This window comes from Poecilia latipinna, unplaced genomic scaffold (assembly GCF_001443285.1).
Source record: "Poecilia latipinna isolate Pla-1442-1.1 unplaced genomic scaffold, P_latipinna-1.0 Scaffold1940, whole genome shotgun sequence".
Taxonomy (NCBI): Eukaryota; Metazoa; Chordata; class Actinopteri; order Cyprinodontiformes; family Poeciliidae; genus Poecilia; species Poecilia latipinna.
Window position 1 is genome coordinate 113,548 of NW_015114556.1, and position 10,759 is coordinate 124,306.

The following is a 10,759-nucleotide window of genomic DNA, read 5'->3' on the forward strand; positions in this document are numbered from 1 at the left end:
TTATTTTTCGTTGACGTCAGAATGCTATCACATCCGGGTCGCAGAAGGTCGCCGCCGCCGCCATATTGCTGAATGAAATTATCCTAGCTTCAAAACATTATAAAGCGGCTAGCGTGAGCATTTGTGAATATTTCATGGAATAGTTCTCGTTTAAGATTTTGACCTACTGCAAACATGACTTAGACCTCATGAAACTAACACAGAAGGCCCACACGGTGTAAGTAGCAGAGTTTAAATGATTTATGTATTAATTCAACGGCTTCTGGCCTGCTAACGAAAACAAGCTAACCGCTAGCACGCGCTCCGTAGAAACGGTCGTTTAAATGCTGAATGACGGCTTATGTTATTGTAAATATCAAACCATAGCAGCTAGTTGTATTTTAATTTAAGTACTTAATTATGTTTTAACTAAAATATTTTTGTATGCAGTTTTATTTTAGAGTAGACTGTTGTATTTCTTATTTTAGCGCTGTAAGATAGCGATACGCCCCAGAGGAGATAGTGATGTCTGCGTTACGGGTGTATAAAGCAATCAAAAAATATTTGTTGGCTAAAGTTGTCCGTTTGCCCAGCTATAAAATAAACTTGCCTGATAATTGTGCATTCTTTTATTTTGTATGTTTATAAAAAAAATTGTATTGAAGGCGCATATGTTATAATGGTAATTAAACCCAATGTACAAATATAGTCAAATCATTATCGGTAGTATCATATGCGTTAATGTGCATCGTCTTTGTTTGCATGTTTTTTTTTTTTGTTTTTTTTTTTTCGTATTTGAATAATAGGTTGCTGTTGTTTCCTACCGTTCTTTCACTGTACAAACGTATCAAGATGGGTTATAACTCAAACATATAATACTAATATTCTTGTTAGACAAATACATTTTATATTTGTATAATTTGTATCACATCCTGATTAATGTCCTTATTTTTGTGTTTATTATTATGTGTGGTTTTTGGCGGCCTCTTCTTGACCGCAACTTGGTCATGAATATTCTCTATAACCCCCTTTAACTAGGACACTTAATTTCTTAAAAGGATTATTCCTTCAGTGTTAAGAGTTGTGTTTAGCACTTGGAGGTATAATTGAGTCACATGAGTCAATGATATTAAATACATTAGTAAAATTTTCCAAAGATTTGATTGTTAATTTCAAAGATCATTAAAAGGTTTTTCAAATTATTCCAAGCTCATGTATATCTGTAGCATTTTTATTAATTTATAATTTTGGTATAATTTGTCTCACAGTCCTATCTCTTGCCACAAAAAAAAGACATATTTTCTCTTGTTATAGATGTTGGAGTAATATATATTGCCTGACATTGTGAAGAATACCTTAACAAAGTAAGGCAAAAATATTTGAGAAGGAAAAAATAATTGAACAAAGAAAAAAAAAGGAAAACTTTATCATCACTACACTAGTAGTGATGATAAAATAGATAAAATAGTAGGTACTTTAAATGTGATCTTGTTCATGGGTTAATGTGGCAGACATGTTTAAATCAAAAGGTTAAAGTTTATATATTTACTTATTTTGTTGAAAAGCTATTCATACATTTGATTTTAATAGCACTCGAGAATCGGCTCTTGAGATGACAACGCTCTGCATACAGTAATTGAAAATTCAGTGACTGGAACTAATTGAAAAATAATTTCTGGTGAGTGAGGATACATTAAGATATTAGAAAAAAAATGCATTTGCAGTACTGTATTGATAAAAGTCAAGATGACAATATTGTATTTAACTGACATTTTCCTTACTCTGTAGAGTGTCTGCCACTAAATTAGTCTCAAACGCTAGTATTGCTTCCAAGCAAATCATATATTGGACAATTAAATTGTAACTTATTGTGTTTAATTTTGCCAAATTAAGAAGTCAGTTTAATTCTAATTGTGTAGTGCAGTGCACTCTGAAACAAGTCAATACTTGGTTGGCAAACCAGAATAAGATGTCTGGGGATCCTTGTTTTTAGTTCCTTAGGTGAAAATAATTTTTGTTGTTGTCTCTTTTCCATAGATTGTGTTCACGCATAGCAACAGTGTCACGCAATGCACCATGGAAGTGGATCACAGAATATTCAACGACAGCTCCAAAAATCCAAGTCTGTCTCTGGGTCAGAAGCCGAGGAGCAGCAGCAGCCGTCTATGGCAGCTACACAACAACAAGCTACAGTTAGCCACCCTCAGTCTCCTGTGACCACTTTTTCCTCTGCTGCCAGCCCTTCAGCCCCTCAGTCACCCAATTATCAGCTCATCATGAGTCGGAGCCCAGTCACAGGACAGAACGTGAACATCACATTGCAAAACGTGGGACTGGCTGCTAATCAGCAGATCACTCTAACTCCACTCCCCATCCAGAATCCAGCATCGCCTGGGTTCCAGCACAGTGCATCTCAGTGGAGGTTTGAGCATGCTCCATCCTCCTACATTCAGGTCACCTCACCCGTGCCCCAGCCCATTCAGCCCCAAAGTCCTACACAGCATAGCCCCGTCTCTTTACAAGGTGTCACAAGGCCAGGGGCCCCTCCTACGGCATTGGGAGTCCGTGGACAAAGCCCCACACGGTTTGTTGAAGCTAGCATGATAGTGCGACAGATCAGTTTAGGCAGCCAGTCGGGAGGAAGCCACTTTGTTTATCAGGACGGGACGACACTCGCCCAGCTTGCCCCCCCACCCGGCCAGGTCCAACTTGCCTCCACAGGAGCTCCAGGCTCAGTGAGGGAACGGAGGCTCTCTCAGACTCATTCTCAGACCGGTGGCACCATCCACCACCTTGGCTCTCAAAGTCCCGTTGCCGCCGGTACGACACTCCCCACCCTGGGCAGCCCTGGACACATCACCACTTCCAGTCTACCGCCACAGATTAGCAACATCATCCAAGGGAAGCTAGGGCGCCCTATCGTCTTCGAGAAGACTGCACAAGGTGTGGTTACCGGAGTGGGAACCCCAGCTACAGCGACGTTCAGCATACCTTCCTCCATTCCACCCTCTAGTCCTTCCCTCACGAGTCCACCGCCTGGGATCAGCAGCAATCCTCTCACGCCCACCAGTATGACCACTGCTTCCATTAAGAAGCAGGCTCCCAAGAAGCTAGAGGAGATTGCTCCTGCTACTCCTGAGATCGCCCAGCTGAGAAAGCAGTGCTTGGAGCACCACACCAAGAAGATGGAGAGCCTGAAGGAAGTGTTTAAAGAGTACATGGTTGAACTGTTCTTTCTGCAGCATCTTCAGGGGAATATCATGGACTATCACGCCTTTAAGAAGAAACATTGTCACCCCTTAAATACTTACCTGAGACAGAACGATTTGGATCTTGATGACGAGGACGACGAAGAAGAACAGTCGGAGGTTATTAATGACGAGGTACCGTAATGTGTTGTTTATAATTTTAGATTGCGTTCAACAGAGATTCACCAATCAGGTGGCCAGAGAGCAGAATAAGCCAATTTGTCTTTACCCCCCTCTGTGATCAGCAAGTCAAATACTAAGGGATATGGTTTGTTTTTGTGTTAATCTAAGAAATCCCACCATGTTGGTGTGCAAACCCAGAAGCCAACAGCATCTATGTTCATGCACTTTCTCAGTGAGAAAGTACATGAAAATCACAGGCAACTCTGTGGGATTTTTTTTTTATCACTTTGCAATGGGGTTTCACGTGTTTTTCCCCATTGTAGTTTATTAAAAGTCAGATAAACATCTGGAATATTTGTTATCTTATAAATCTTTTACTTTCCTTTGGATTTCAAAGAACAGGTTCCCAAAACACACTTTTTACTGCTTTTCCTTCTTAAGGTGAAGGTTGTTACAGGAAAGGATGGTCAAGCAGTGACACCGGTTGCTATAGCAACACAGCTCCCTCCCAATGTTTCTGCTGCTTTCTCTACCCAGCAGCAGTTTCAGGTGATACAGGAAATATTTATTTTCAAAACTAGTTGCATAGTTTTTCTATAACTTTGTTAAAATTCACATACATCAGATATAAACAACCTAATTGCTTAAGATGTTATTTTTCAGGTACATCAAGGGGGAGCTTCAGGCGCCATTTCAAACCCTGGAGACATGGATGCCTATAAGAGGCAACAGGCTATGGTGCAAACAGGTAGGGCAAGAGTTGCAGCCTCCCGTCTTTCTGATGTTGCTTTGTTTCCCCCCACCCCCGTTTGCTTTGTTTTGTTTGTTTTCTTTTCTCCTTCTAATTGCTTCTGCTTTTAGATATTTGGCATCTTCTACTAGCGCTTCTGTGTTGAAGGCTTAAACGGAGGAAGGAGAGGTGACCTGTAAGGTCTTCGGAAGGTCACTGCTCTGTGCCGAGTGCCTTTTTTGCGTTATGAGGGTATTGTGTGTTTTAAATCCCAGATCAGGCTAAGAGGCCCCGGATTGACGTTGGTCGCCATGGGCTGATTTTCCAACATCCTGGTGTAGCTCCTTTAGGATCACCTGGCGTTCCACTTCAGCAGCTAATGCCGACCGCGCAAGGTAGGAATGCCACCACCAGGCCGTTGTGTGTTCTGTTCGATGCTGCTGGACCTAAGCCCTTCCTCAGACTTAAAAAAAAGTGAATCCCAACATTTATCTTCAACAAACCAAACTCCAGGCAGCATCATCAAATTGATCTTCATCCATCTGCTGGATTTCTCAGCAGTCTACAGGAAGTTCAGGCTTAGCTGTATCAGCACCAGCTGTCTCTGTCAGGATAAATGGGGAAGAAGACAGTCCATTTCTGAAGAAGAGTAGCCACTCAGTGGGAAGATGCCATGTCTTAAGATTTTTTTTCCCCTCTTGTTTCTTTGGGTTTCCTTGTTGATCACCTGAACGTAAATCATCTCTTCTTTTCCGAAGTTTGTTCCTGTTTGTCATTTTTGTTTGGACAGACCTTCCCATGCTTATGGATTTCCCTCTAATTTGGAGGTCGATCACAGAAAGTGGCAACCCTGTGGGATTTTTTTTTACTTTTTTATCACTTTGCAATGGGGTTTCGCAAGTTTTTCCCCATTGTAAGAATCCACCCGACACTTTTTGGTTTCCCATTGCCATGTCGTCACAAACCCGTCTCCCATTGTCCATCTCTGTGCCGGATTCCGAATCATCTTTCATCAGCCTTCAGGAGTGTCTTTATCTCATCTTAGTCTTTTATTGGTTTCCTTCCTTATTATCCTCATGACATTTTGTTCTGACTTGGCTTCTTTCCCCTCAGCCTAAGTAAGAGGGGAATCATTTCGGAGGAGTTTTGTTCACGGCGCAGGTTTTTGCGATTGTGGTGATGTGGGTGTGTCAGGGCCAGGTGTTGATGGCGTCTAGGCAAGGTGATGTGACGTACAGGGAGGTAAGGCAGGTGCTGCTTTAGTGTGCACAGCTCTGCTCAGGCCTGCGGTCTGCAAAACCCCATGTGTGTCCTTTTTGCTCACCTTTGTGCTTTGTCTTTGTGTGAGGCATCCAGATGCCTTGGTTTCTGCACTTACATCGCTTCATGCATGCTAAACATATGCTGTCCTTGTGAGTGTCTGCTCTCCTTATTTTCTTTCCCCTCTCCTTTTGCTGTCTTTATATTTTAGAAGTTCTTTTCATGTTTATTTTGAAGTTTGTTTTGTCTCGAAAAACCTCTTATTGCATGTACAGTTTTATTTCTGTTTTTTAACCACATTCTCTCCGCATTTGAAATGCAGTGTTTTGGTTTTGCATTAATCAAAGTAGTGTTTCATTTGAGAGACATGTAGATTTTCATATTGGTTTCATTCTTCTGTAATCATTTTGCTGTATGAGTTTCATTAGTTCTGCTCTGATCATCAGGCAGTAGTTACTCTACTGTTAATGAATACGTTTAGTTCATTAAGCAGAGGTTTAAAGAGCTCTGAATTCTAAAGTGCACACAGCCGTTTAAAAGGTAAAAGTGTAATTGCACCAGGTGTCACTAGATTCAAATTATTTAACTTTGATTTAAGGGTCTCTCAAATAATTCTAAAGGGAAAACTATTTAAAAACTTTATTTTAGTTGTTTGTTTTTTTTTTTTACTTTCAGGAAGAAACAAAATGCAAAAAACTAAAATTTGAACATTTCCTTTTTGGCTTATTTTAAACGTTTTTTTCTTTGTTTTGCTCTCTTTACTACTCTTTTGTTCTATACTTTGGTTGCCATGTATCCAGGCGGTATGCCACCTACTCCTCAAGCAGTCCAGCTCGCAGGACAGAAGCAGAACCAGCAGCAGTACGACCCATCCAAAGGACCGCCCGTCCAGAACGCAGCCAGCCTGCACACCCCTCCTCCTCAGCTACCAAGCAGGCTGCCGCAAGGCACCCTACCAATGGCAAGCATACCCCTGGCTCAGTTAGTGGAGAATTCGACTCATCCTGGTGTGCAAGTCCACGTGCAGGCGGGCGGGCCTGTGCTGGCTGCCATGAACCCCCACACACAGCTTCAGTCCCAGCTGCAGCAGATGCAACCAGGTGTTCATATTCAGCTGCAGGCCCAGCAACAACAATCCCAGACAAATCTGCAACCAGGACAAGCGGTCAGTATGTGTGGAGGATAAAATCTGATGTGGATGATTCCGGATCAATTAACAAACGTCAAACCTTGCATGGTTTACATTTGTGTCATAATTTACTTTATTTACTTACATTTTGTTTGACAATAAATTCAGTTGTAATGAGACCAAAGGATTACTTCTAGCAAGTTTTTCTAGATAATATTTGAAAATTTTCATATTCTTATTTCTGTAGACGGTGGCACTTGCTCGTCCCGGTACCGATCCCAACCAGCCTGCTCAGAGGATTATGACTAACTCGGTATCAATAACATCCGTGGTTCCCGCTGCCGTGTCTGCTGCCAATTCGAATTCAGCTCCACACACAGCAGGTTCTCTTCGTCCTCTCGGCTCTAACGTCAACCCAGGAACCCCGTCTAAACTGACGGGAACCAACGGAATTTCTTCTGTCAAAATAGGCGGCTTCAGCCAAAACACGACCACTCAGACCCCACAAGAAGGCTCCCAGGATAGGCAGGTTGAGCAGGCCAAACTGGTGAGTTACAGAAAGTTGTAGCGTCATGAAGGCTTTCATATTGTTTGAACCTCTAGTTTCATTACAACCCGTTTTTTATGTCAGTTTTTTAAGCAGTCTTAGTGGAAGAATTTTTTTTATATTTTTAAGAATATTGAGTAAGTAGTTGTAAAACAGGACGGTGTGTTGGAAAACTTCTATTTCATTTCTTTCTCGAAACAAATTAAACAGCTGTTTAGCAGTCATCCTCCTGTCATTTTTGGACTGGATGAAATAGTTCTGATCCTGACTTTTAATCTGCACTTTTTGTATGTCAGGAGAGTCAGGTACACCAGCGCATTTCCGAGCTAAGGAAGGAGGGTCAGTGGTCAGCCAGCAGGCTTCCTAAGCTTATGGAAGCTTCACGTCCAAAGTCCCACTGGGATTACCTCCTGGAGGAGATGCAGTGGATGGCAGCGGACTTTGCTCAGGAGAGAAGGTGGAAGGAAGCCGCTGCAAAGAAGGTTTGATACAGAGCAAAATGTGAAACTAAGAATTTGCACTATAAATGACAGATTCAACTACAGGAAATTCCTCTTTGAACTTGTCTTTGGTGGCTCTGTTCTAGCTTGTTCGTACATGTGCTCGTTACCATCAAGAACAGAAGAAAAATGAAGAAAGATCACAGAAACAAAGGGAAGTTCATCTTCGCCATATTGCCAGTACGATTGCCCGAGAAGTGGAGTTCTTCTGGTCAAACATTGAGCAGGTTGGTGTTTGTTTACTTATGTATTGCACTTATTTGTGAATACTTTTGATACCAGTTTAAATAAAAGATTTTCCTTTTTAAGGTTGTGGAAATTAAACTGCAGTTTCAAATCAATGAAAAAAGGCTTAAAGCACTTGGCCCACAAAAAGCAACAGGTACAAGCCACTTAGACACGGATAGTAAAATAATTTTATTGTGTACTTTATTTAATATATTCACTGCGTTTCTCCTTTTCTCCTGGTCAATCAACAGCAGAAAAAGTCGATAAAACGGTAGGTGCTGTCCTGACCTTTACATCATTGCAGGTCTTAGATAAACTTTGTGATATAAGAAAATCTGTATGAATTCATGGTTTCCTTTTCCATTTTGTAGGAGGCGGCCAACACTGGCAGAAAGAGAAAATCGAGTTTTTCATTGGTGGATGAAGAGGGTTAGTTTTCAGTGTTATCTAGAAAATAAAATAAAATAAAAGCAGAACCACCATAAATAATTCACAATTTGTATGGGTTTCTTTTAGCCACTGATGAAGAGAACACCATAGAGGAACAGGAAGTCATGGAAGGAGAAACAGACCACAAAGCAGAATTGATCAACCTTGCAAAAGATGGTACGCGATTATAATGTCTCATTAAACATATTTAGTTGTGCTGTTTGAGTCAATATATGTTTTTATTTTTCCTAAAATTGCAGTCAATTGTAAAGTTGGACACATGTAGACCCATCGTTGCACATTAAATATTGAGGATAATATTTTTTAAGCATTTTGGCAGAATCGGGATTAACATGTAGAGCATTTATGTTTTATATTCCCCTATATTAACCTTTTAAGTTGAAAACCAAACTTTGTCTGTTGTTATTTATGTTTCCTAATTACCAGGTTTACAAAATAATTAAAACATTTTCAACAAATTTTTCCAAAATACATTTTACGTCTATCTAATCCCATTTACTAATGTATTTTTCCTCCTCTTAATGAGTATAAAATACTCTTGGTAAAATGTTATAAATACTAATAATTCTATTTTTGCATTGTTAAATACGAGTTCAATAAAATCTCATCACTAATCATCAAATAAACATGACTTAAAAAAAATCCTTATTTAAATGTAAATTAAACATAAGCAAAGTTTTAAATCATTTTTCAGATTTTAGACTTGCTGCATATTTGCTTTAATAATCCATCAATACCAAATTAATATTAAATAATCAAAGAAAATATTATTTTGTTTTACCAGTGGTGTCTATTTGTCTGAGCCACACAGGTGTTTCAGATGTATTTATCAGATTCCTTTCTTTCTCAAGGGGTGTCTCAGAATTTAGATTTCTCCTAGAAACACAACTTCCTCCTTTTTTTTCTCTCCCTCCTGTTTTTGTCTGTTCAGTTTCTTTTTTTATTCCAGGCTAACATTAATATTACTTAATATAATAATATATATTTAACAGTAGGCTATAAGCGATTTTTGTTTGTGCTGTAGTCCAGTTAGGCTGAAGGTAACAGACCTATTAAGCAACATTTTAATGCCTACATGCTAATGATAAAAAGTGAACACTTACACTGTATTGTCCACTTTAATATTTTTCATGCCAAATATATGTTAGCCAGTTGTTGTTGTTTGTTAATTTTATTCTTTCCTTTTTTTTGTTTTTCTTTTAAAGCTGAGATGTCTTTGGATGCTTTAAAGAAACAGTATGCCGGTGCCTATGCTGATGACTTTGAGTGGCCTCAGCCTAGTTCTTGCTCCGATGACGATGATGTGGAGGAGACTGAAGGTGCCTTTTTTGTATTTAAATTGGGGTTTTCAGTCATTTTCTTTCATCCTTACTGCTGGGTGGTGTCCATTTTTACCATTCTGTATCCATTCTTTTTACAGAAATGGAATGTGTTCCAAGCAGTCCACCGGAAGCAGTGGTAATCGACTCTCTGCTGAGCATGGACCAACAACGCAGTGCAGATAAATCTACGTCTAACTCAAACGGGAAGGCTGGTAGAGACATCGCTGAAGTGGCAGCTGCTACGGAGCTCCTCCTGCCCAAGGGCAGCCTCAGAATCACTTCGTCTGTAAGAAAAAGGAAATTCTTCACTCAAAATAATAAAAAAAAAGTTTCTTTATTTTAAACTGATGTTACTATTCCATCTCACTAGACCCGCAGTCCAGCGCCTGTTCTGTTGCATGGGTTGTTGAGAGAATATCAGCAGATTGGAGTGGACTGGCTGGTAAACCTTCATAAGAAACGACTCAATGGCATCTTGGCTGATGAGACGGGCCTTGGCAAGACTGTCCAGACGGTGGCTTACTTGGCCCACCTAGCTGGTCAAGAGGGTATGTGGCACTTCAAAGTTCAGTTTGAATTTGCTGTAGTTCTTCCTTGTTATTTTGCATTTTAAACTCTACTTTTCTCCACAGGCATTTGGGGACCCCATCTGATTGTAGTGAGAACTTGCAAGTTGTTGAGTTGGGAGCTGGAGTTCAAGCGCTGGTGTCCTGGTCTTAAGATTCTCCTCTACCTGGGTAACAGAAGGGAGCGCAGATACAAACGAATGGTGAGACTTTTTGTTTTTGATGCCCTCATAGTTGACATTGTTCATTATTTAAAAAAAAAAAAAGTTTCACCTTCACCAGTGGCTGTTCATATAGTAAGGTGTCATTTGATTAATTGCAGTTATGGGAGGACTCCAACAGCTTTCACGTGTGTGTGACATCATACAAGCTGCTGATGAAAGATCAGAGACATTTTCTAAAGAAAAGATGGAGACATCTGGTTCTCGACGAGGTGCAACTCATCAAAAACATGACAGAAAAGCACTGGGAAACTATCTTTGCTCTCAGAAGGTATTAGATGTGTACAAATTGTCTCTGAATTACAGGTCCTTCTCAAAAAGTTAGCATATTGTGATAAAGTTAATTATTTTCCATAATGTAATGATAAAAATTAAAGTGTCGTATATTTTAGACTCATTGGACACCAACTGAAATATTTCAGGTCTTTTATCGTTTTAATACTGATGATTTTGGCA

General features: G+C 40.0%; 1 protein-coding gene across 7 annotated transcripts in view; it reads left to right on the plus strand.

Annotated features, from left to right (window-relative positions):
* Window positions 1-42: 42 nt before the first annotated feature.
* The window catches only part of LOC106935273 (E1A-binding protein p400), a 37,050-nt gene continuing 26,333 nt past the window's right edge, over window positions 43-10,759 (plus strand). For 4 of the 7 annotated variants that reach the window (XM_015015660.1, XM_015015662.1, XM_015015661.1 and 1 more), the window contains exons 1-18: window positions 44-217; window positions 2,017-3,362; window positions 3,792-3,899; window positions 4,014-4,098; window positions 4,356-4,475; window positions 6,141-6,505; window positions 6,717-7,016; window positions 7,313-7,498; window positions 7,603-7,743; window positions 7,826-7,898; window positions 7,996-8,015; window positions 8,116-8,173; window positions 8,261-8,350; window positions 9,400-9,513; window positions 9,615-9,802; window positions 9,887-10,064; window positions 10,149-10,285; window positions 10,405-10,574. In XM_015015660.1, the coding sequence (XP_014871146.1) occupies window positions 2,049-3,362; window positions 3,792-3,899; window positions 4,014-4,098; window positions 4,356-4,475; window positions 6,141-6,505; window positions 6,717-7,016; window positions 7,313-7,498; window positions 7,603-7,743; window positions 7,826-7,898; window positions 7,996-8,015; window positions 8,116-8,173; window positions 8,261-8,350; window positions 9,400-9,513; window positions 9,615-9,802; window positions 9,887-10,064; window positions 10,149-10,285; window positions 10,405-10,574 (3,647 nt within the window). In that variant the 5' untranslated portion in view covers window positions 44-217; window positions 2,017-2,048. Of the gene's footprint in view, window positions 218-2,016; window positions 3,363-3,791; window positions 3,900-4,013; window positions 4,099-4,355; window positions 4,476-6,140; window positions 6,506-6,716; window positions 7,017-7,312; window positions 7,499-7,602; window positions 7,744-7,825; window positions 7,899-7,995; window positions 8,016-8,115; window positions 8,174-8,260; window positions 8,351-9,399; window positions 9,514-9,614; window positions 9,803-9,886; window positions 10,065-10,148; window positions 10,286-10,404; window positions 10,575-10,759 lie in introns of all 7 variants that reach the window. The other 3 variants (XM_015015664.1, XM_015015663.1, XM_015015665.1) reach the window with 3 other exon arrangements.